At 37.3% G+C, this 26,928-nt stretch overlaps 2 protein-coding genes across 9 annotated transcripts in view; one reads left to right on the forward strand and one right to left on the reverse strand.

Moving 5' to 3' along the window:
* ITGBL1 (integrin subunit beta like 1) overlaps positions 1-11,656 on the forward strand; it is a 127,128-nt gene extending 115,472 nt beyond the window's left edge. For both annotated transcript variants that reach the window (XM_074535676.1, XM_005487264.4), the window contains 3 exons: positions 1,234-1,380; positions 6,139-6,252; positions 7,732-11,656. In XM_074535676.1, the coding sequence (XP_074391777.1) occupies positions 1,234-1,380; positions 6,139-6,252; positions 7,732-7,823 (353 nt within the window). In that variant the 3' untranslated portion in view covers positions 7,824-11,656. The remainder of the gene's footprint in view (positions 1-1,233; positions 1,381-6,138; positions 6,253-7,731) is intronic.
* FGF14 (fibroblast growth factor 14) overlaps positions 8,921-26,928 on the reverse strand; it is a 378,304-nt gene continuing 360,296 nt past the window's right edge. For 6 of the 7 annotated variants that reach the window (XM_005487262.4, XM_026793610.2, XM_074535679.1 and 3 more), the window contains 2 exons: positions 18,151-18,349; positions 13,394-15,701 (listed from right to left, as the gene is read on the reverse strand). In XM_005487262.4, the coding sequence (XP_005487319.1) occupies positions 15,565-15,701; positions 18,151-18,349 (336 nt within the window). In that variant the 3' untranslated portion in view covers positions 13,394-15,564. Of the gene's footprint in view, positions 15,702-18,150; positions 18,350-26,928 lie in introns of all 7 variants that reach the window. The other variant, XM_026793609.2, reaches the window with a different exon arrangement.

Consider the following 26,928-nt stretch of genomic DNA (forward strand, 5'->3'; position numbering starts at 1 on the left):
CTTGTTTTCTACCTCTTGTATTTTGGGTCGTCACATAGTTGTTCTTGTTTCCCATTCTGACACAAAAGTTCAAGTAGCATCAATCTTTTATCATTGCTAGTTATCAATTTTTAAAAGTGGGTAGAAATACTATCATAAGAAGACTGCTGTCGTTAACTGAGCCTTTAATATGATAAACATGATCAAAATATAATAGACATCAATAATGTAATATGATAAAAAACATCTCAAAAATCAACACATTTTTTGGGATACAAAAATTAATTTGAATATTTAGATGCTGAAAAGGACAACTCCAAGACTTTGGACCTCCCAGTGTTTTTGTAATGGAAAGTTTTAAGGTATTTGACTATCAGTAAACTTGAATGAATTTTGCTTTCAGCAAACTACCAGGTTTGTCTCTGCTCTGGCCTCTTACCAGTGTTGCCTCTCAGTTTACAAAATCGAATTGCACTGGAGGCTCATGAGAAATCCACTAATCAGGAAAACTAAATAGCTGCTTTGCTTCCCTGCATCCTACAGCTCCTTGCTTTCCCAGATACACCTACAGCTTGTTCCCTTCTTCCCAGTCCATGCTCCCAAATTATCTCAGTCCCTTCATTTCTCCTCCCTTGCCCTACATAGAAGATAGGACAGGGCAAAAGTCACTGGTATGTGTTTGCTTCCCTGGTAACTAATTAGCTAAGAAATTATTGTCTCTAATGCAGAAATAATATTCAAAGCTGAAAAATGTGATTCTGGCAGGGAGACATTTCTTCTTTTATTTCAATTTGCCATTCCTATATTCTTCTCTATATATGTTGCCACTTTTCCCTTCTTCCTGGCCAAATTTTCTACTCAGCTTATTATTCAAAATATTTTGAATTTTTATTAATTTTTTGCAAATAATTGTTTTAAAATTCTTTTTTATCTTTCCCCTCCCTTCTTTAAAGCGTGAGTTATGGCTTCTAGTGTCTATTTCTCACCCATGTTCTGGGTGAGAAATTGACCTATCCCTCACTTGTTTCCTGCACATCATTAGGGCACCTTTTTAAACAGAAGAAGGAGAGAACTGGGGAAGTCCATCCTGCTGGAAAGGGGCACTGGATGCTGGGTGCTGTCCACCTATCAGTCTTTCTATCCCATAGCACACACTTCATACTGAAGAGGTCTGATGCTGCGACCACAGTCACTGCAGCCACAGTGACAGGTTTCTGCTTGTCTTGCTCATAACCAACCTTGCTGTCATTACAGGCCATGGTATCTGCTCATGTGGCCTATGCATTTGCCAGGATGGGTGGTTTGGAAAGTTGTGCCAGCACTCAAGGAAGTGCAACATGACGGAGGAGGACAGCAGAAGTCTCTGCGAGTCGGCGGATGGCATATTGTGCTCCGGGAAGGGTAAGATCTGCCAGCTGAGCTACCCTGTGTCAGTGCCTGACAGAGGAAAATAATCACGCTCTGGAGGACTAATGTGCATGGCAGGGGGTTGTTGTTCAGTAACCCTCTCTTTCAAAGGCACTCATTATTAAAAAGATGTTAAAGGATGCTCTGTAATGCACTTACATCCATTTTGTCAGTCACCCACCCTAGCCGTACGCGTTCAGCAGCGTTGCTCTCCTATGTAACTTGTTTGTAGCATATAATTTCCTGTATGTGTTTAGCTGATGGTCTGTGGGGAACAGCTGCACATTATAAACTAACTGTTAGTGCTCCTTCCGCTCTGGGGAAAAAGGCCACCACCCACAGTAACACTGGTGGGGAAGATGGTAAATGTAATATATTGGACAACAGTAAGTGGAGGAAAGTGTTTAAAAGCAATTTGGTACCCTTAATCCCTCTGCTCCCCAAAACAGCTGCATAGGAAAAGTAGATGTCTGCAACCCCCACAAATGAATCCTACAAACTTTCTCGTTTACTAATTTCCATTCATCTGGTTGCATCAGCTTCAGTTCAGCTCTAAAAAAATTGCCACAGGGAAGAATAAAAGTTAGAAAATCTTGATAATTATCTGAAATTATTCTCTGAGGTTCTTACCTTGCAGTCGTTCAGGCTAGGAAATTGCATTAATGGAAAGAGGGCTTTTTAGCTCCCCCGTAGTGCAAATTGCCTATTTTTGTATATAATATGTCTGAAGGAGAATAGACAAAAAAAGACTGGTTGGAGGCTAGAATACATTCAATCCAGACCCTGTGTGTCATTTCCTATATTTGTATGTCCCTTGAATAGACAGGAAAGAAATCTGCCAGATGGAAAAACCAGTTAGGAACCCTCTACAACAGGCAGATTTCCAGTTTTCCCTTTGGTAACTTTTATTCCAGTGCAGAGGAAATTTAAATGGGGTTTCCAGCCCAAGCTTCATCTATCTGTATTATCACTTAGCAGAATTCTCCCTATTGCACCATTTAATTTTGTTTTGGGGCTTTTTCCCCCTCAGTTGATGCAGTGTCATAAAAAAATGAGAAAGTTGCACTGTTTCTCTTTTTTTTTTTTCCCAGATGGGACTATCTTTAGTATATATGTACGAGTGAGAGGTACAGAAATGAGAAACTGAAATTACTCTGTTTTACTGCAAAAGTTGGCCTTTTTTCTCTTAATGTGTGCCTCACTGAGATTTTTTTATATAAACCAGGAAGGTGAATGAATATGCTTGGTACCAATAAAATGCACTGTGTATATTTCTGTATAAGTATAAACATGAAAAATGATGTTGATTTTTAAAATATTCATATTATCTGCTGTCTTTTTCTAAGGATGGCTGAGAGCTATTTATTCCAGCCTGTGGGTCTTGCTGTGAGAACAATTGCCTTTGAACATGTGTTGCAAGGGTACCATTTACTTTGAAGCTTTGGGAGTAGATAATCCATTAGGAATTTGCAGACAATCAAGAGTTTTTTACCTCTGTTGGCTATGCTGCTGGAGCGTGTCTTGGAATCTGGTCACTTTTATAATCTGTAGCAGCCTGAAAGGTGCTCTTGTGTTGTCCTTTCCAAACTGACCCATTCTGTGATTTTGTGACCCTAAATCCATACACAGAAAGAATGGTGGGAATTTTTTTTTTTTTTTCTTTGGGAGAAATAATTTCTTTGGCCCCTGAGCACACATTAGAGAAATCACCTCCATTAGACATCGACAGCAGTGTGTAGACAGTAAACATCCAAGAAGGCTACTATCTCCTGCCTCTTCTCTAAGCAGGGTGGGGATCACAGGCAAAGACAGTCTAATAATAAATTATATACGTTATGTTATTATAAATTTTGCTGCTATGCTAGTTTTTTCCTTTTTTTCCTTTTTTTTTTTCCCCAAATCTGTTCTTGATGCTGAGATATGTATCTGGAAATCATGTCTTACTGGATATTCATAATTTAAAATACCATTCATAGATAGTGAAGCACTATCCAGGAAACAAAATGGCAAAGTTTTCTGTCTGATTCATTACAGTGAAAAAAAAATATTAGTGGTCAAATAAAAGGGAATTTCAAACCTGGGCACTAATGGTGTTTTTTTCCATTTTTGTTGGAAACCTAGCCATGATATGCAAGTGCTAAAATGGACTGAGGATAGCTTGAGTTTCTGTATATAGGTTTTAATAGACTGTGAAGAGTCCTGGTTTTCAGCAGATAACTGCTGAACACTATCAGAAGATTGCACTCTGCTAATGTAAGCAAAGTTGGGCATCCACATTCCTAGGCTGTTTTCTGAATCTTGGCTCGCTGACTGTGCCACCTGTAGCAAAAGCTCTTCCCAAGGCAAACAGCAACACCCACCACGCTGCTGCCTCCCTGGCAGTAAAGACAGGGCTGTGCATGGTGCATGGTGACTGTAGTGGTGCAGGATGTGGGCAAGGTAATGAGCCAAATCCCATCCGAGACGAGCTGGCTGGGATCCCAGGAAACACCCTACAACTCATTAGACTCAATTAAACTGAGGAGCCTCCCAGAGCAGCATGCCCTGCTCAGGGAGAAGACTTGATGCATTTGTTTCCCTAACAGATTTTGCATTTTGGAGCCTTATCTTCCTTGCTTGACTTGGTGTTAAATTTGCTGCATCTTCTGCAAAACAGTTTTAAACATCAAGGGCATCCCTCAGTATCAGGATCAGTGCTTGCTGATGCAGAATCACTTCAGGCTTCTTACAGAGTAATACTCTTAATAACTGCTGTAATTTCACTAAAATCCTCATACTATTCCTCATTATTTTCAGATGTACCTTGCAGTTTGTATAATCAGAGGTATTTGGTTTAAATTGCCCTCAAGTATATCTTAGTGTACCTCTTATAGAGCAACCCTATGATATATCTGCCATCCTCCACTGCCTCCTTATACAACAGCATCTTTGATCCTTGTAGGGAATGTCAGTATTTTCTATGTCAGTGGCCCTGTAAGCAATACTCAGAACCCACAGAAAAAGTAGATGCTTAATCAAATACTTCCATCCTCAAATGTTCTAATCACTAGCTCTTCCTGAATATATTTACATATTCCATATGTTACAAGTTAAAGCATTTCCCTAAAATTAGGCAATGAGTTAATTTTTGTGAATTTGAAATAAGCATTAAATTACATATTTAATTACAAATCAGATGCTCTGCTGAGACTGTTCTGAAGTTTTCAAGAATTAAGCTTCAGTATTTATGGGAAAAGGAATGGAAATTTTGTTGCTCTCAACAGATGCAACTTTTTTTCTTTAAATGTATTAGGATTATTACTATGGATTTTATTCAGAGGTCACTGAAAGAAGTGGGAAGATGGAAAAGCGTGATTTTATAGGCTTTGGCTCAGGCCCTGTTGAGTAACCCATGAATCCTTTTTAGGTTATATTCTGACATAACCAAGCTTCCTTCTATATATTTTTTCTGTAATAATGCATTAAACACTGGTGACTTTTTAATGGAATGATTCTGGAAATATTGCAAGAGGCTAGGATTTTCAAGTGAATTTAACTCATTTATAAGCATCTTCTGTAAAAGGTCAACAGCTTCTTTTGTGAGATTTTTTATTTTTAACTCAGCCCCTCACAGCTGAAAATTTTGCACATATTGTTTGCTATAATTTATCTGGGTTTTTAATGATTTTTTAACATTGATTTTTGCTGTTACCCCTTGTAGGGCTAGATCCACAAAAGGATTTTTGATTAGCAGTTAGTAAGAACCCCCCTTCCGTGTTTAAATGTCTGAAATCTGCACAGGGCCAGGCTGCTGAAGATGAGATCTGTAAAAGCCAGGTCTCTTCATCCAAATGCTGGAATCATTCAGGAGGAATTACCATCTCCCTGTGGCATTTCTAGTTGCAGAAAAGCCTCTTTCATACACTTCTCAGGCTTCCTGACATATGATTGTCCAGGGGCACCTGTCACTTTCCACATTTCAGAGCCACGAACCTGCTTCTAAGGGTAAGGACATCTCAGAGTCTTCTCTTCATGGGAGGTTCCTGGTGCTCTGTGGGTTATGGCATCACCTGAATTTGACTCCACAGTCCCTGCTTTGCCTGTGAAGGTGTGGCCTGACATCCTTGAGGGGAAGAACAGCTTGTCCCAACAAGGGATGTTAGGGCACATTGCAGGAACGAGGCAATTGCTGAGCTGCCATTATGTGCACAAACTCTTTCTGACCCGAGCAAATGTTCAGTAAGTCCATGGGAGGTGGAGAAGTTTCATTCATGGTGGTGAGGATTTTGGGGGTCTGTAGATTTTAGTCTTGGGCACTGCTGGTCTTTTGTGAGCTCATCCCTGAAAGCTTTCGATGAGGAAGACTATTTTCTTCCTGGGTGTGATTTTATTGCCTTCAGTAACAATGGCTTGGGGACAATTTGAACTTTGCTAGTACAAAAAAAGTAAAATAGAAGTTACTGGGGAGAGAAGCTCTGATTGTAGGTCTCTAAAACCAAAAGAAATTCAAAATGTGAGTCCTGATTAATTTAAATAGCAGGATCAAAGCTCTTAGTAGTAACATCCCATCATACTCCAACTCATGCCAAAAGAATCCTTTCATCCAAAAGCCTTTTAGCTTGATTATTTTCTTTTATGCAACAGCCTCTTAGGCAGCAATTTTGTGCACATGCACATGTGCGTATGTGTGCATATGTGTAACTTGGGTTGTTATTTTCTAGTCTGAATGTGCCAGTACTCTTTGACTGTGAGTAATAATTTTTGTGATTTCAGGCTCCTGCCACTGTGGAAAGTGCATCTGTTCACCCCAGGAATGGTACATTTCGGGTGATTTCTGTGAATGTGATGACAGAGACTGTGACAAACACGATGGTCTCATTTGCACAGGTGCAGTACAGGCTAACACTTAATTGCTTCAGGAAACAAACTGAGTTGATGGGAATTATGTTAGACAAAGCCCAGCTTCTCCTTTCCCCACTGATGGAGGAAGCACATTTGCTGGTTATTCAAACCTGCTGTAATTGTTTCTTCATGCAGCGCGATGATCAACCTAAGGTTTCAAAACAACAGTTAAAAGCCTGAGTATGAATTTAAATAAGTAAGCCAGCTATGGAATCTATCAACAATTCTCTCTGCAATAGACTACAAGTTACTGGGTTTTGGCAAGGAACACAGTGCCATTATTATGGTTTCCTTAGCCTTTGTTCTTTTACTGGACATTCCATATGTGTAATGCATTTAAGTCACAGACAAAATTCACTGGTGGGTTAGTAAAATAGATTTTTGCAGGTTAGGGGCATAGTTGTGTGGGTTAAGAGAGCTTCCTAGCAATTAGACAATTGTTGGTGGGAGGCTGGAAGAGCTGATAGCTTTTCTTGTGATGTGATGGTAAATGATTCAAGCAGCTTCACCTTAACATTGTCTGAATATGCAGGTGGCAGATGTCGATGGAAATGGGCAGGCTGCCAACAAACCCTTGTGACAAGCGTAGTGACAAGAAGCAGCATGGGAATTGCTAAATTAACTCACTGGCTGCTTCCTGTTACAAATCTTAATTTTAGAAAATCTTTGCTGAGCAATTATTAGATGTGGAAGAACTCTGCAAGCCAATTACAGTGAGAGTGGGAAGGCTGACACTAGTAAATTGTGTCTTCCAGCTAGCCCCATTAGGAAGGGTCATTTTCTGGAGACAGGTAGCCAGTATAACAAGAACAGGAGCCTTATCTGTAGCTCTAATGCCTAATCATGGATCTTCATAAAGTCAGAAGGAAGAGGAGTTTACGTAGATACAAAGGTTATAGAGGTCTCAAACTCAGCATCCAAGGGTCATAAAAGTATTTAAATAAAATTAATAGGTGGGTCTCAGCTGTTCCACTGCTGCAAAATAGGGCCAGGACATTTTACACTTAATACAGAGTTTGAGATAGGATATATTTGTATAGCACTTCTAGATTTTAAAGTTTTTCATGCTCAAAGCCATGGTTTAATTGCTATTCTGTTGATAAATTTTAATGGCTTTTTCTTTATGAATAATAGTTAATCTTGTTTTTCTTTGTACCTGGAGGCACAGTGTGAACACTTGGCCTCACCAGCTGGGTACAAAGAGTGGTGTACAAAATTACACTTCACCATACATGATTTCAATATTTGCAATACTGCTGATGGAATTATTGAGAACATGCTATTAATGCCATGTAAGTATAGGTGTGGGGTGGCTTCTTAATGCAATGGTACAGTAATTGCTTCCTTTCAAAGGAAAAAGGGGACAATAAAGGAACGTAGCATAGTTTTTTTACTTCCCATAAAACGCATTTTAATGTAGTACATTTCAATTATTATAATTGTCCTTTATTCATTCTATTCTAGGTAACGGTGTTTGTAGCTGTGGAAACTGTGAGTGCTGGGAAGGATGGAATGGAAATGCTTGTGAAATCTGGCTGGGGAGAGAATACCCGTAATGGAGGATGTCAAAGATTGTGGAGGGTTTTTTTGTTTGTTTTTCCTTAGGCTGCTAGGACATTTAATTTCAGAAGTATCTGGGTGTGGGTATGCATGAACGCACACATACATGGTTGTAAATACCTTAGAACACATTTGAGGATCTGCTCCTTAAAAAAATGCATCAGAAAACTAAGCAGGGGAGCACGACAGCCCAAGCTCTAGAGGGTGAAGTCATAAAATACTGGCCCTATGGAACTTCTCCAGAGATTTTTTTTGTAAATTCAGTGGAACTGATATTATACCTGTAATGACTATTTCTTTGAGCAACCTGAGGCAAAGGTATAAGAAGACCCTTTTTTTTAACATTATTTACTTGGTAGTCACATCTCCTTGTCAGCATGCAACAATTCACCTGTAGAAGAGTAGCACTGGTGGAATATTGTCAAATAATTAGTTTGATTTGTTTTATGGTATTTGAAAAATACATTATTTGGCCCTTTTCTTTCCAACAGTCCTGATTATAAACCAACTCATAAATTGAGAGAAAACATTATAGATATAATATTAATGACTTTTTAATTTGGTCAGTTGTGTAACTGAGGTCCAATTATGTGACAGACCCAAAATATTTGAATGGGAACTTTTCCACAGGAGAACTTTTAGTTTCTGTGGTTGATATGTCTGAAAGTTGGTTATCTAATCTACATATTGCAATACTTTAAAATACATAACCTATAGAAACATATGGAGCGAAACTAATAAAGATATAAAAGTATGATTGCCTATTCTGCATATATATTCTGCAACTCACATGTACTTTTCTTGTACTGTTCTACATATCTACAGTTGCCTCCTACATGTAAAGCAAATGAAATTTTTTTATATTAGTAACTTTAAGGAGTTTACTCTTAGAAATCACTGTTCAGGACAGATTGCCCTTTCACACATGGAATTCACTGAATTTAACTGCATTTGTAGACGGAGGGAACCTGAACATCAACTGAATTGAAAAATCATCTGTGCTATGCAGTAGCTTGGTCTCAGCCAAAGATGTTTGGACAATGTTGACAAAGTAATTAAAGTTTTAATACAGTAAATACAAACAAAGCAGTGGTATGAACAAAAATTTTATTTTTATTTTCCAATGGTGAAATGCTGCTCAGTGTGAAATTCACATTGAGTTATGAATGATGCACAACTATTGGGACTTCCCTTATTTACATATGAGTCTCTTATTTTTTGTACATGTAGATTTGGCAGCCCTTGAATTCTTTAGAGCAAAAAAAGAAATATACATTTTAGTTTCAAAAGTGTTTACATTTTGTGAAACCATGATTGAGCAATAAATTGATTAAATGGCTCAAAAATACTTCTTTTAGATAACAAACTTTAACATTGTGGTTTAGGTGCCAAGGTCCTGATTTTTGAAGAGGTGCATGACTCAGAAATAATGGAACTATGTATTATCAAAAAAAAAAAAACTCCATTATTAGTCTAGAAATAACTTTTCTTTTAGAAAGAACAGTTTTGAAATAGGAAAATACAATGGTACAGAACATGGGTAGAATGCAAAATTTCAAATTAATTAATTTAACTGCTTTAGTATTCCCCCGTCCCATATAGCTTGCTTTTAACTTTAACCACAATTTTTCCCCTCTTAACCTTGATTCTTTCTTTCTAAAAATGAAGCTTGTGAAGCCCATATTCTCAGGGAGTACCATTACCAAACATCCAACTTATATATAAGCTATGCAGATAAATAACTAGACATACATCCCAAAGCTGCTAGCTACTCTCTTACCAGATAACCAAAGTATCAGGCAGAGTTCTAAACTGTATTCATAACACATAAAGAATCCTCAAAGTGAAATTCAGCTTGAAATTTTAATTTATGTTTTATACTTAAAACCCTAAAACTCCATGGAGCTCAACGGGAATATTTTCTTAAGTTTTAACATATATGCATTTTGCCAACCCTAGTGTCTGGAGAGCACAAATTGTTGCTTTTATTTATATTTATGAATAGTGAATACCACTGACCTGAATCTTCTCATAATCACTGGGTTTTTGCATATACATTCATCTGCTGAATCAGAGTGTAAACAATGAAGGATACAAAGTTCTCCTTGCTTTCCTTCCATTTATATTAAGTATTGTATTAAGAAAATACTACATAATCAAAACTCTATTCTGGTGTCAGTAGATGCTTTTGACTTGTTTCATGGCATCAAAACATATACTGTAGATCAGCTGTGGTATTTCAGGTACTCATTCATATATAAAAGAACAATTCTTTAGGTGGTTCCAGTGTCGTATTTGATACATTTTTGTAATTTGTTTTAATTTTGAGTTTATATACTTATAGAGTATAAAGTAATTTTTACTTTGATTTTTTTATACCAATCAGCTCCAACCTTTTTGACTACTGGATGGATTATGTAGTCATAGCATTTCAAAAAGGGTTATCCAAGTTGTTTTTAACTTACATATGGAAAAAAATCAGAATATCTAAGACAGCTACTCTCTGTGGTTCCTTTAAAGGTAATTATCAAACAAAATGGTGCTATTACTATAAACCTTAAAGTATTAACTAAGACTACTAAAAATGGAATGTACACATTAATTCTTTTCCAATTTTTCTTTTGTTTCCTATCATGTTGCTTGAACATTTCCCCTGCTCTTCATGCGGAGGTAACTGGTGATGTGACACCCAGCTTATCTCTTTTGTGGCTCCTTTTCTCTTTAGAAAGATGAAATCAGAAGGAATAAGATTATTATTCCACATATTTGAGTATAATAGCTGTATTAATAAAATTTTATCTTTTTCCCTTGTGTCATTCCCTGTGATGGGAATTCCAGATACATAAACTGTAAATGCAGGAAGAGGCATAAGGAAGTGAAACTCACTACTTGATTTTTCACTGCTAGTGACTTTAAAAGCCTGCTTCCAGGCCTGTGGCAAAAGGCAAAACCAAACTGGATAAATGGGGACTTTTTACTGATTAGATTGATAAACCTTATAAACAAAAATACATTATAGCCTTGTTTTCTTCTTATGTGAGAAAGAACACAATCCAGAAGTGTGCCAGTGCTTCTATAATAGACTTGCAGGATTACACCTATTGTGTACAACATATCTGTAATATCACCTATAAAAACCTGTGGATTGATTTGCTTCTATAATTTATTAACCTGCTTGTGATCCTTTTTTTTCCCCCACTGGCTATATTCTTTCTTAGAAATGCATAGATGCATTTAATCATGTACCTGCTCTCACTTTCTGATATATTGCCCTTGCTTCTTTGCAGAATGACATCTCACTTTGTAGCTAAATGGTACAGCTAAATTATACTGGGATGAAGAAAGCTAAGTTGAGTATTTCTGTGACTAAGTAATTGAACAAAAAATTTATTACATCTTTAAAAATAAGTCATAGCATTTGCATTAGTCATCACAGAAAAAAACCCTGTTATTAAACATTTTAGAATGCATTGCATGAAATATGAATTTATCTAAGAGCCATTTAAAAGAAAGAGAACCTTCTTATGTAGTCTAATTTTGCTTCCATTCCCATTTGAATGTAGCTGAATAATGTATTCTTTATAGCAATAAACAGATGGATCATCATGATATGCTTTTACTGCATGGACCAAACTGTCTGCTTTTATACCTCATTGCTTAAACTAGTTTTAAACCAAGACAAAAATTTCCCCATATATATAAATGTAAGCCAGGGTTCTTAGTATTGTTTCAGGTATATATCATAGTCAAAGTGAATTTCTTTACTTTATATCTGGTGAAGGGGAGGGCCTGGGAGGGGTTTATTAAGAACCAACATTTATGAAAATGACAGTGTATTGAAAAATCAATTGAGAATGGCTAAAAAACCCAGAAAATGAAGCAAAAGCTCTGTTATGTGAACTACAAAGCACTTAAAAGGAGCTAGAGACCCTTCCATAGGCTCTGTCTTGTGAGCAACCTCATAAGGATTCTTGTGAATTTATAAAATTTTTGAAGTACAGCAAAATGGTGCTTTGTTGAAGTAGTTCATATCTCCTCAAAAGTGGATCTCTAAAACTGTGCAGGTGTGACTGATTTTGCCAAGTAGAACTGTAGCTGAAATACAGATCAAAAAAGAGAAGAAAACAACTGTGCATTGTTAACATATAAAATGGCAAGATGAGGTTAGATTTCAGTGTGAACAGTCTCTAAGAGATTAGAGAAAACCCAGAAGAACAAAATACAATGCAAGCATGCAAAAGACCTGGAACGCTGCAGATTCACGGACAGCTGCACATGTAAGTACAAAAACCCCAATCTGTAAATACAAATTGATTCCATCAGGTTTACTATACAGTACTTTAGTAGTAACAGACAGTTGAAAACAGCTTTCACTTAACAGCAAAATTAATTTTAGAGGGAAGAAAATGGTGAAGTCTCATCCTGGAGAACAGCAAGAGAGGTATTATATTAAGGAGCTGAAATTTTCTTTGGCATGGTAAAGGGGGAGAACTGAGTTTGCCAACCTATTTACATGACGTTTCACCATCCTGTGGCCAGTGCAGTGATGCTTTGCACAGTCTACTTCTTACATAAACTTTTCTGTTGGTTTCCAGTATGCCTTCATATAAATGTTTTATTCATCATGTTAAATCTGTGTATACAACAAATAAGAATAAACACAAACTGTACAATGCAGACAAACTCTTTGCATATATGTATGTAAATTTGTAACACTGACCAACAGTTCTTTGACAGACACAACCTACAACATGCAGTTAGTTCATCCTTGTCATACTCTTCCCATGCAACAGATGAGACAAGACAAACTTAAAGGGAGGAAACAAAGCACAAAGATACCTGTGTTATGTTTAAACAGATTGTAGAAAAATAAAAAATCAGGGCATTGATTCATTGGATTAAACACTCATATGAATTTAGCCCACAGAAACAAAACCAGAAAACAATAATTAAAAAAAAAGAAAAGAAAAAGGCAAAATGCTGTATTTCCAGTATGTACTAACTGCTTAAAGAAATTAAATCTGCCCTTAATTATAGCCTCCAAAACTGGTTCACAGATCATAGTTACTCAGGACCAAAAGGTTAATGTTGAAAATATTGTTTATGTAGGATCAGGCAATGAACCAGATCCTGCTTGTATGGCTCAGCCAGGTCTCCAGCCCTGTCTCTCCTCAGGCTCTTACACTGGGTGTATAAGACAGCTGAATGGGACATGAACTCGTGTATTCCCTCCTCATGAATCAGGTGAGAGAGAATGTAGCCTTCAGCTGCTTTATCTTACTTGAAATATTGTGAAGTTCTCCTCTCACTGTTGCAGGAAGGCCTGGGGCCACGGTGGGGCCGGCCGCCAGTGCAGCCTCAGGGCTGCTGCCTCTCCTGGCTCCTGCAGCGCAGAGCAAGCCCCCAGCTCGCCATCTGAGTTGCTTTGGTTTGATTTTGTTTCCTCAGGGATGGTGCACAAATCCCACTGGGCCAGATGGGACGAGAAGGGCACACTGAAGTTTTTAATAAAGTGGTTTTTTTCCCTGCGCACACAGATTTAGTGCTAGCAGGCAAGGGCACAGTCTTAAGTCAAAGTTTCTTTGCATTTTTATCACAGTTTTAGATTAGGTTTGTATTTTATCTTTTTTTTTTCTACATGGATAGAGGGTTTCATGCTTAACTCATTCCCTCCCTAGAAAGACCCAACATCAAGCATTATCTTGCTGTTCTCACATCACACATACAAAAAGAAGTCTGACCTACAGAAAAAAGAAAAAGTTTATCTAGAATGTAGCAGCTTTACAGTAGCCTCCTTGAAGAGTGCACTAAATGTTGCTTATAAAAACAGAACACATTTGAAAACTAGTATGAAGAGTTCATTCAGACTGAATCAGACTGTTCAGCTGAGCAGACAGGGAGTTTGAAATAATCAGCAGTCTCTGTCAGGGACTTCAGCACAAAGATGTGATAAAACAAATTGCCAGAAATACAGTGCTAAAAAAGGAACGGATGGTTTCCTCTTTTTGTCTTAAAAATATCAAGGTAACAGCAAGAGGCCAAGAGAGTGTTGCCACACGGTTTTCCAGACTGATACAGTTTGATCTTTGCTGCCATTTCTAAGAAACAAATTCCTTCTTAAGCGTACAGAGAGTGCCTATAATTTTCAACTTCTGAAAGCCTGTGACCAAGTGCACAAAAACTTCAGTGGCATCTCTGTGGCATTCTCTAAATCTTTCCCTGCCCTCCTTCATCCCCCGCAACACTGGCTTAATTGTTCACAAGTGACAAACTCAAAGGGTTGATGTTGTTCCTGGTAATATGATCCAAGGCTTCAATTTTATGATGTTTTTGATTTCTTCTAGGTTCATGTAAGAGAAAGTACAGTATATAGAGATCAAGGCAAGGCACCTTCAATCTAGCAATTTGGTGGGCATGTTATCCTAGGAAGCTGGGTGGAGGTACATACTGGGATATCAGTGAAATACATAGGACTGGACTTTGCATGCTTAGCTAAAAATAAAAATAAAGTTTTGTAATATGTCCAGTTTTAAAATGTCTTTTTTTTAAAACACCAGAAATATTAAACTATAATTTGTAACTACCCTTTGCATTGGTGCTGCAAAAAAGAACACAACAACATCCTTGCCCATGCTTTGCTAAGTAGGTGTGGGATTCAGCCAAAAATAACAATGGCATTAAGTTCAGTTCCTTAAAAACAGGAAAGGATTATATTTAAAATGGATTTAGGTAGCGCAATTCTGATTAGTCTTACTTTTTTTTCCTTTTATTTGTGGTGGTTGTTTTTCAAACAATGAAGATTTAGTAGATGAAAAATGAGCCTTAATTCAGGCCTACAAGGCCTACAAAATTCTTTGGACCCACTTTTCCAAAAATGAGTGGGTCTTGCTCGCTGGGCAAGGCAAATGTTACCATTACCAGTAAGCCTGTGATATGTATAAAACACACACACAAAAAGAAACTATAGGGATGCCAAACACACGTTTCAGAAAACTCCCCATTGGTTGTGTTTGACACTCTTCCCTCCACTTTAATGCCAACCTCAGAAGCACAGTATCTGTTACTAAAGAGTATTCACATTTAATCAATATTTTAAGCCAGAGACAATGATCCTATTCTTTATAGATATAATTTTTAATAATAGATTTTTGAAGGCTTCCTGATTCCCTGATTGCTTTCAAAACTAAGCCACCGGCAACACTTAAGTTATAGAGAAACACAATCCCTGCAAAAGGTCACAAACAGTGGAGCGAGCAGCCTTATAAAAAAGGGAAGAAGAGAAATCCATAATAGCACAGGTTTACAGCATCTAACTAGAAATTACTTGATTATTTGTGTGCTACAAAATAGAACTTAAACACATGGATTTTGCTGAAACTGGACTCAAAAAGGGATTATGGGCAATTGTCAGCAGGCAAGGTATCAAGTGTACTTGTGAAGTATGTCATTCACATGAAGTGTCACAGTCACAGAAAAGATATTAAAAAGGCATTCCAATATCTGGTAGGGCATTCCATGGTCTGAGTTTAGCTGGTTCATCCAGGTGTCTTCTCGTTGTGGTGGAGCTACATGTTGAGATTTATCCTCTTGCAACAACTCAGTTCAGAAACAGGAACGGGCAAGCTGGTGACCTGCCACAAGCTGATCCACAGACACTGCCGAGGGGAAGTCTGGCAAGGATAAATCACTCAACTGTACTTGGGACTCAGTAAAGTCACAACACCTGTGAGGATCTGGCTATGTCGTCTTGCTCTTGTTCACTGGTTTGCCTCCATTCATTATTGCAGATGCACTTGTGCTTTTACTTGGAGTTACCCCAGCCTTTGGCACTGTTTCTCCAATATCATGCAAAGATGGTTCTCGGTACATGGCAACTGAGGGGAAGGAAGAGAAAGGGAGAAGCATTTTAAACAATTTATCACATATGACAGTTCATCTCAAAGAGGATTAATTTTCTATGTTCCTCTTGCATACCAGGAAAACTGTTTATTTTGACAGGTGCTTGTCTATTACCACTGATAGAATTGCATGACCCTCCAAAGTTCTCACACTTCTTCTGCCTCTGGCTTAAAAATTCAGTAGGAAACTGCATTCTTCCTTGTTTAATGGACACTATATCTTCTTGGAAATTAAAAACTAGTGTTCTTTCTTTGCATAAGGCACACAAAATTGTACATCTGTATACTCATGTGTATGTATATACAACACTTAAATAAACATTAAATAAACATGCAAACTTTTAGAAGTAAAATGTGTTAAGACATTGTAATTAAAAAATGGGATCATACAATACAGTTGTCTAGACTTCAGTGTTATTTCTTAGTCATTGATTGCAAGACTAGGCTAGGGTCCAGTTCTACAAAGTTGCATGTACATCAGTCTTCCAAATCTGAGGAATTGGGCCATGGTCTTTTCTTCAGGTGTGCCCTGAGTGGAGAGTGCAAAAGTTGTTTGGGGGTTTTCCTACCTCATTTCCAAAAACACATGCAGTAGCCACTGATCTTCACTGAATGTAGAAGTGCAGTAAACTCCAAATTAAACTATTAATTCTTAGAGGAATTAGAAGTTTTTCCCTTGGCTTCAGTCCCTATCTCACCCCTTCAAATCCTTTGAGGGAAATACATGTATTCAATTACACAGTTCAAGCATTAAGCTGCCTTAATGATTAATGCTCTTGGATAATTCAATTTCATTTTCCATGTCACTCCATCAGGTAATATTTCCACTTATACCTAACTCCAGTTGCATTTATTTATATCAGAGCAATGTTAAAAGAGGTGTCACAGCAGTCAAAGGAATTAATCATCACACTGATTTCCAGACTGGGTGTGTGCTACCACAGAGAGCACAATTCCTTCATCCCTTGGCTAATTAGAGTAGGAGGCTGGAGCATCAAAGTACTGACCTTGATCTTCAATGGTGTGAAGTTTCATAATAAATGTAAAGGGCCCCATAGCATCATTAACTAATCAAATACTTGTTCTAACATTTCCAGTGACATAATCTAAATCCTTTTATAGCTTCTTAAAGACGGAAATTAAATGTCTTCTCTGGAGTACATAAGGCTGGTTATGATCTATATCTTCAGAGTGGCCCATAAATGTGTTTAGGGCATTTAGCTGATTAATTAAAAGAGCTTAGTGAAATAACACTGTGACCTACAAAATTATCACATTGAACAACATGAAATGGAGCTATAAAGTAAGGAATTATATAGCAGAGCTGTCATATTTGATGATTCTCATAGGCAATGTAAATCAATTTATTTCTAAGCATTGTGTAAGCTATTTTGATGAAGTCTGATAATCCAAAATTATTTTTAAAAAGTAACTTCTTTCCTAGTACATACAAATTTGCAATGCTTTAAAAAATGCACTGGCATTCCTTCCCTATAAGTCTTAATATAAAAAGATCAAGATATTATTAGTATTGTTGAGAGCTTATGAAACAACTGTAAACTTTCACAAGACAGGGAAAGCACAAAGGCTGTCTTCAAATAAACATAAGTTTATTCTGATTATTTCCTTATGATGAAACTAAAGTACTTGACAAACTGATCCTTCAATCAAAAATTTAACTTAAATATCAGAAGAAATTGGACTGCTACCCAAAGCATTACTCAAGTATGTGTTTTCAGATGGTAAGAAATGAGATAATTTTCAGAATGACTATGACTATTTTCAGAGGCTATGTGCAGGAATTAGAACAATAAGTAGTGCCATCAGGACAAGAAGCAAAAGGCAGCATATAAATACATACATATGTATTTGTATATAAATACAAAGGATAACACAAAACTTTCAAGATATTAATGGATTTTTCAGAGAATGTGACACCATTTTAGTGGGTAAGATTACTTTGATTGTTATTTGGTCCTATCTTGGTTTAAAGGCCAACTTACATTACAACACTTGGCATAGTAATACATCATGGTTTATTTTATAGAGAGACCTTTTTGTTTTGTATTAGAAAGCTTTTACTTTAAAATGCTGACATTTCATCCATTCCCTATATAACTCCCAATCTTCAATAGTCATTATCTTATTCTGCCTAATGAAAGGACTATTTTCGCACTTCGAGATTCAAAATAGTTTTTGTCCCTAACAATGTAATATTTTAAAAGCAGCATAATGCTATTCCACAAAAAAAAAAAAACAAAACTTTTCTTGTAGCATGACCACTTAGTCCATGGAAAATTGTTTTTTATATGCCCTTTGTGGCATCACTACATGGAGGCACAGAACTGCTCCATGAAACTTGGGAACCACTCCCTCTTCTTGTGAGATGTATAGGAGAGTCTGCCACAGATGGACTGAGCCTCACCTTCCAATGGCTTGGGTAGAAAATGAGCTGCTGGTTTTGTTTTCTTCACTCTGTTTCCTTTCATGACCTGCCCTTCTTTGTTCAGCCCCAAGAACCAGGCCCTTCCGGACTCCTGTTGTCTGTAGAGCATGGATGAGTAGATTACATAATAATTTTCAAAAACGGACTCCTTGAATTTGCACTCTGGTGTAAAAAGTTCCTGTGGGAAGAAAAACAAATGTTAAATGGTATCTCTAAAGTGCAGGATTTGTTTTGTTACAAATGCCTTGTGAAAAGTTTTACATATTATTTAAGATAAGGTTCTGCTTTAAGATCAGGAGTTCTGTCTTTGTTTGGAAGACCTCCAGTGAACTTATTTCACTTCCCATGCATGCCTCAGTTTACCCATCTGTGCTACAGAGATAGTATATTTTTAAAGTAGAAAGAAAGCCACACAGGCATAAAAGCACTATTTAAAATACAGGCATAATTATTGTTATTATGCTTCCTTCTCTGACAGGATGGACTTATGAAGATTAAAAAAGTCTATGCAAAAATAGTAGTAATGAGATAACAGTTGTTCTGTTTTAACTGAATGCAACAGGCTCCCTCTTGTTTACAGCAACTAATATTTGATGCTTAAGGTGCTGCTACCAACATTCAGCATTCCCTGTAGTCCAGGAAAATACCACCACAGGGAAATACTATTCTGATATACAAATTTCTGGACAAAGAATAGTAATTCCTACTGGCATCCTCAGCAAACATTCCAAAACTGGAATTTTTTTTCAGAAGTCACATTCAGTAAGAGCAGTTATCCTAAACTCTTTATAGGTTAATCTAAGCATAAACATCTGTAGTCCAGTAGCCAAATAATTTAAAAATATATATTAATAACAGAAGTAACTAACAAAATAAACAGTATGAATATCCATTGAGATAGAGGTTACCAAAATTCTTAGAAAAAACCCAGCAAGTTAACAAGCAAATAAATACACATTTAAAATATCACAAGAAAATAGGATTCCATGTGAATGTGATTTTCCGTCTGTGGACCCATCTGCTGAAGCCTGTAGAAGAAATAACACATAAACGGAGGAGGTAGATGTGGGAAAGGGGGAAGTAGCTTGCTAAGATTTCAGAGCTCAAAGTTCTCAGCTCTGAATACTCTTTATATTTCTTTTAGTTATCTTTCCCAAAAAGCAAAAAAAAAAAAAAATCTGGAAACTTCACATCTTTTCACTTCTCCATTCACAGTACTTTTTCCATTTCTTTTTGTTCCTGGCCCCATGCAGTACTGAGTTAACACCCAGCAGGCAATGTATTTTCAGGGTCTCTATGCCATCTCCAGCTGCCTATATATTGTATGAATTTCACAGCTGTTTCTGCCACAGATTTACTTTCTGGAAATCAAAGTCCTTAAAGACACAGTTCCCCATACCAAAAAGCACAGATTAAAGACTTTTCTGAACGTGCACTGAATGTCAAAAGGTACACAATCTAATTCTCCTAATGTGATGGGGTACATGGTATTTGTACTGCCATGGCTTAAGTTACCACCTGTAAACAAAGATGTCTTGATGAAAACCAGGCATACTATTAGCAGTCCCAATCTTTGAGCTTCAGATTAAAAAAAAAAAATAATGTATTTTATGCAGCAAGAAACTAAAAGCAGAGAGCAGCTTGGAAATAATTTGTGAGTCAGCCCTAAAATAGGTTGCTTTGGCCGTGTCAGACAGTACACTTAATGTCTACAGGTCAGACTCTTACAGGATGCAAAAACAAATCTGAATTGTGCAATGGCATCCTTTTGCACTATCACATCTTTACCCCTCATGTGTACAACTGCATACCAACTGCATATACAGGGATATGTATATATACACATGCAAAAATGCAAATAGAGACTTTACTAGAGGCACTGAATACTGATGACAGGGAAACACCTTAACTGCACAGTCTCCTTTGCCATGGGGCTTTTTCTCTCTCTGTTGAAAACTTTAAGACATCTGTTGTTTGTGTTACTCTCCTTTCTCCTCCACTGATTTCAAGTCACAGTAGGGCTCCAGGAGACTCAAAATAAAACCAGAAGGCAGGGAGGCATGCTAGGAATGCCTGTTAAAGCCTAGCACAAGCATTTACATGCGAGTCATGTTCCTTGGCTGTTGAAACAGCAGATGCTAATCAGGAAATGCCTACACAGCTCTCCTTATTGCCTACTTCACTGAAAATGCTACCCCCTGTGTTCCCCATGAAGTTTTACTTCCTTGTAAAGCTCAATTACCATAAACACTACTTCTTAGCCAGTACTCACATTTTTTGTGTTATAAACAAAAGCTGTTTGTCATTCTATGTTCCTCCCTACTAGAGCTGCTTGGCTGCCTCTAAACACTATTTGTATGTTTTCCCTAACAATATCCATTATTGATACTCAAACAAGGTTCCTTCAATTCATATCCCTTCTCTGAATCAAACCAGTCTCTTTCCTCTCTCATTTCTTTGGCATTGCAGTAGTGTTTCTGACAGTGCACAGTATATGAAGTGGTAGGGATTTACTTTACCAAGAAAAAAACCACAAAAATATAGTTTATGGCAATGCAATTACTTAGCTACTCCTGGTTGTAGACTAATATACTGGACAAACTGGCATCATTACTACTATGTAGTTATAAAAAACATAATAATAATCTGATTTTTTTTTTTTTTTTTTTTTGTACAAGGAAGAGTAAAACCCAAATACTGTATTCTGCCTAAAACTACTGAAACTACTGCAGCTATCCTACTCCAGATACTTCAGTAGGACAACAGCTTTGGGCAGAGTTTGCATTCATCCAGTATATTAGGAGACTATTCTGCCTGGATTAAAGTCAAAAAGCCCCTTAAATATCTGTTACTTTAAAACAGACTAATAGTTCCAGCAATGTGAGGACTATTCATTAATGAAAATTAGGCACCTGACAATTACTATACTGAACTGCAGACACCAGTTCCTCTAAGGAAAGAGTTAATCAGAAGACTTCTGAAACGGCCCCTTCCCTGGGGCTTAGGTGAAATTGAATATTTCCAAGTTAGGAGTGATGCCTAACGTCTTGCCTCAGACACTGTCTCAGCTGGCTGAAAATTGCTTCTGTATTTTCTACAGTAAACTAGCCATAACACCTAAGGTGCTGGTTTTGCATGTACCTAGGTCAAATCTAGATCTGCATATCTTAGACTTAACCCAGTGAGAACTTCCAGAAAATTACTAATGTGCTAACAGCACTGACTTTAAAAAAATAATCCATGGGTGACTTTATTTAAACCTATTGCTGGGGTAGAGGCAGTACAGGGTGTTTTATAAGGGAAACTGAGTGGTGAGGACACTCCCCTAGGCTACCTCCCTATCTGTATCCAACCTGAAGCAATCCAAATCTGCATCTGGTTGACATGAATAATTTAGATCTTCCCTGCAAGAATGACTTTTTGGGTTTTGATCCCAGGAATTTTTATATAAGGAAGTAAAAGAATAAATTGCAAAAACAGATATGATTTGCAAACAAGAATTTGTGCTCAGGATTTCTCTTTCAAGGTCAGAGCCCAGATTTAACCTGTAGTTTTATATAAAAAGTGGTTTTATCCTGTCCAAGCAACATTTGAGAAATAAAGTGTACCCCAGATGCCAATTTTCAAAACCCCAGGAATGGGTTTTGGCTGTGAAGTGCAATCTGATACAACTTCCTGGGTCCCAGAGAAGTAAAGGACGTGTTAAATTACACTTTGTTGAGAAGAATTTTCACTTGGATATTTTTCTAGAATCTCATCAAATTTTTGCTTGATGTGAGTCCTATTTGGAGATATTTTAATTCTAGTTGCAGTAGCATTAATTGCTAATTAAAGATTGTGAGCTCAAACTTGTGGAATCAAAAGTTCTGTCATTGCAGAGTTCTTAGTTTTGGGGCCCCCACCAGCATTGCCAAATCTTAGCATTATACTATTCAAAATGATGGGATTTTGCCTCATGGAATCATGTGGTGGTATCAGAATCTACTTTCATATAAGGACAAAACACAAAAGAAATAAAATAAAAAGAGCCATTATCCACTTCTGAAATCTGTGAGTTTTTGAAAAGAGCTCAAGTTACTTGTGGTGTCAAAACAAAGATATAAGGGGTTGTTGGAAAGTAATTCAGATGACAACTGAGATGAATTCCCGACCAAGTAATGTCTTCCTGTCAAACAAAAGCTGAGGTCTGACATGATGCAGCTGAGCCTCAATGCCAATCAATAATAGGGCCCTGTAGCAAGTGGCTATCATTCAAAATCAAAGTACAGCAAACTTAGTTGTCCCATAAGCCATTCAGTAACTGAAAATATTTGAATGGATTACTAGTGTAACTTCCCATTGTTGTTATTTCACAATTTAGTTTGTTCAAGCTAGTTAGCTTTATAGAAGTTACACATATCCATTCTTAGTCATGACTTTTCACTCAAAGTAAATCCCACAAAGCACAGCATTTTCCTATTCCTGTTCTCAGAAAGAAGAAATATGCTGTGAACCACAGAGTTACAAAGCAAAACTAGCATGACAACCCAACTAGACACATAGCTTCCAGACATTGTTTAGAAATTAAATGGACACCTGCAGTTTTAAATTATATTTCTGTTCAGTAAGTCAATAATGAACTGTCAGGGCTGAACAAAGAGTAACCTTTCATTGCACACCACGAGGGACAGCATAATAACCCGGCTCTGCAATGGACAACTGTACCAACAATAAGGGCTCCCGCAAAAGTTTCCTACCTTCTAGTCCTGAACCTTTAAGCCTCTTTAGTTTTGTGTTTTATTCTGAAATATATGAAGGAAGGGCATTGGTTACAGCTCACAGAAGTGATAAAGCTTGCAGATATCCTCCTGAATTGTAGCCAGCAGCAAACAAGGAGCAGCAGACTCCGCTGGAGATGGGCACAACAGGACTTGCTAATCAACCAGGCAGCAAAAGCATAGCTGTAGGCTGGACTAGCTGCAGTTTCTGCTTGGTGCCATGCAGAAAACACAATTGCAATACAAACTCAAAGAGATTGCCAGGCAAGGGACAGCCAGGCTAACCAAGCATTGTAAAAAACCCTGATACTATTCATTACTTGCACCTAAAAGTACAGCTTATGGAACAGGACCTCAGAGCTTTTGAGGTACAGTCCATGTGGAATCTGCCTGATGCAAACACCTCACACTCCAAAAAAAACAACACATCCAGTCAATGGTATCAGCACAGTAGGAGGTGGTTATCAATTTTTTTTTTTTTTTTTTTTTTTTTTTTTTTTTTTGTAGAGATGATGACAAAGAATTCTTAAGAACAGACTGAAGAAAGGGCAACATGAGCTTTGTGGAGGCTTATAGGAAATTTCTGCAGCGAGAGAAAAGCAGCACAGAGTCAGCACAAAAGTGTTTTGAGAGTTAGAGGATAGCAACACAGGAATAAAAAAAAGGAAATGACATTTTAATAGTGGATAGAAAGGTTGGAAATGACTCATGAAGACTGGTCTTAAGGTTGAAAAGAAGCAGTCTGCTTAATGAGGAAAATGCACTCAGAAATAAGTTAAAATAATCAAGGTGGGAAATGAACTTTGGGGCACAGTTCTGAGAGGAGACTGTGAGGGTAGCACTGTGTTCCTCAGTGCAGGAGGGGAGGATGCTGCAGTGATCAAAGTGTGGAAGGATGAGATCCCAGAAAACAGCTGCAGTGGGGTGGAACAGCAAAATGCCTTGTCACTGACATATTTGTGCAGCAAAACCTATAAGAACAGGAGGCTTCTACTGCACATTACACTTGGAATACACTTAAATTGATATTCCAGTGACTTGCTGCACATTGAAATAGGTAAGCTAGACTACCCTCTTACAGTAAACCTAATTGACAAGTGCTTGTATAGGAAAACAAAAACCAAAAAAAATCACTTAATATTTGGTCCATAGCATCAAATTTTCTCAAAGCTTACATGTTTTAAGAGTCTACAGTTTGAAATCATCTTGTGCATGAGCTTCTCTTCAAATGGCAGAAAACACAGCAACACATGGTTACATACTTCATGAATTAAGGAGAAATTTATATTCTATTTCCTGCAGGTTGAGAAGACATTTAGTGTATCTGGGCCTAAGAAAGCCCTAATACAAACATAATTTTTAAACATCAGAACAAGAACAAGCAAAGTTGGCAGAATTTTCTATGTGCAAACTGGCCAAGTAAGATACCAAGGAACACAAGACTTTAGCTGCCACTGCAAGCTTTGCAGTCAATTACTAACTTCAAAATTAAAGGCAGTAATAGCTGAACCTGACAATCCTATAGATATCCTATGAAAGCAGCAAACACTCACAGCCCCTTTCAAATAGTTTCCACCATTTTCTGACAGAAAATTTCCTCAATAAATTACAACAGCCATAGAACGCCATTATTGTCTCTTTCTAAGCTAATGTTATTTCTATTTCTGAAGATTACTAAATGTGATCTCTAAAAAAGAAGAAAGTTATAAAAAGAGTATTTGCTATCATGCAGGTAAAAATCAAGGATGATTCTTTCTGGCTAAAGAACCACTGAGAGTACATTAAAATGACAGCATGTAAAAGAAAACTTTTAGCTATGATTTCTATATCTCACTTCCAAGTTCTTTAAAGACTTGAAAATGTGGCTATAACTGCTTATACAGAAATAAAACACTTTTGATGAAATTTAGGCAAAAGTCAATGTAAATTAAGACTATTGCAAATATTAGCACTTACTTAACTAGGGTTCTAATTAGCAGGGATATGAATGGTATTATTGATCATGTAGCAATCTTTTATTCATGTACATTCATAAGCACCTCAAATGAGGTCATGAATAAAATTCACATAATATACATAAAGATAAGCTAACAAAAATAGTTTGAACAGCTATCTGTGTGTTTAAGAGGATCACAGAATTACAAAAGAGCTAAGGTTGCAAGGGACCTTTTGAGATCATCTAGTCCAACACTCAGCACTGATCAAAGTCTGGCTTAACTTAATGTGCAGATTGGAATCATGGAATCATTAGAGTTGGGAAAGGCCTCCAAGATCATCAAGTTCAGCCTTTGACTGAACACCACCATGTCAACCAAACCACAGCACTAAGTGCCACATCCAGTCATTTCCTGAACACCTCCAGGGAGGATGGCTCCACCTCTTCCCTGGGCAGCCTGCTCCAATGCTTAACCACCCTCTCAGTGAAGAAATTCCTTCTGATGTCAAACCTTCCCTGTGCAGTTTAAGGCCATTTCCTATTGTCCTGTGTCTGTTTGCCTGGGAGAAGAGGATGACCCTCACCTGCCTACAGCCTCCTTACAGGTAGTTGTACAGAGTGATAAGGCAAAACCAGAATATACCATTTTGTTTTACAAAAATTTCCCTACCTCACAACAGATACCTTGCTTACAACTAGAAGCTATGGCCATACTGATCTATAATTTATTAAAGACAATAATATTCTTTATGGAAGGCAGAGCACAGAGCACATGCTCTTTCATAAATTTAAAATTTGAAAAGATGAAACAATGATGTCAGAAAAAAGAATATTTTAAATAATAACTGCATGAATGATATCAAATTACTACTTATATATACTAGACAGGAGAAGTCATATATTTCTCCTCTTACATAAAAGCTACTATTATGTTACAAGCAGTGCTCTGGTATTAATCTTCTTTTGACCACTATCTACAATTCATAGCCATCAACTCAGTGGGACACAGCTGAGATAGAACAAATTTCTTTCATATGAGCATTTCCGATAAATGTTATTTAAAGTTGGACAATTTGACTCAAAAAATGACTTAATGTTTGTGAAATGCAGCTCATCATGAAGATCAGAAACATAACCATCACACTGGGAATGAGTGAGTAGAGGTTGTTTAAACACAAGAGAAAATTTGAGGCAGCAGCCTGGAAAAGGTTACTAATTTTCAAAACTGTCTTCATGACACTGACTTCAAAACTAAAATGCGTCACTAAATGCTCAAGAGTAGAACCACTAAAAAAGTGCTGCTTCCCCTGAATAAAAGAAGAAAAATTTATTTTTAGAAATATTATTGAGAAGCCAAATATGTACCTATGGGTTTGGTCTGGTAATGGTCTGCAGCCCACCAAGAGCCATCACATCTTATAGCCTATGGTCAAGTATCCCCACAGACACATGAAGGAGAGAGAAGTTATTTTCTGTTTCATTTCAACTCTGAACTTTCACAGAAATGTGTAATTTTTTGCTTGGGTACATCTTTGGCTTTAAAGGAATCTCAGCCAGAATCCTTGTATCACTGAAATGGGATATTTGTTCTCCTGGAGCATAATCTCTTCCCCACCTAATCCTCAGCATCTACCTTCCCTTAAGAGTCAAATATGCAGTAAAAATTGCTTTAAGGCTTCAGCTTAAACACCAACAATAACTCCTTGCTGTATCAACACAGACAGACATCTTTTATCTCCTGTACAGCATCTGTGATTAAAGGAACCCAGTATCAATAAGAAAGGCGGATGCCCCAAGGCATGACTAAGAGAAATTACTTGTATTGTAAGAAATATTTCCTTCCAATACTGTCATGGGGGGTTTTGGAGAAGAAGATGAGTAAACCAGCCTATATTTGATGGTCACTTCAACTCAGAACAGCCATAATTCATCAGCTTGCTGGCAGCACCAGGCTCTCATCTAGAAAAGGTCAATGCCAAGGGAAAAATGCGATGGCGCTAAATTAAGAGACTGAAAGGAGGATTTAACAACATAGCTGTTGAAACAAACCATGATGGGCTTGGG

This window comes from Zonotrichia albicollis, chromosome 2, assembly GCF_047830755.1.
Source record: "Zonotrichia albicollis isolate bZonAlb1 chromosome 2, bZonAlb1.hap1, whole genome shotgun sequence".
Lineage (NCBI taxonomy): Eukaryota > Metazoa > Chordata > Aves > Passeriformes > Passerellidae > Zonotrichia > Zonotrichia albicollis.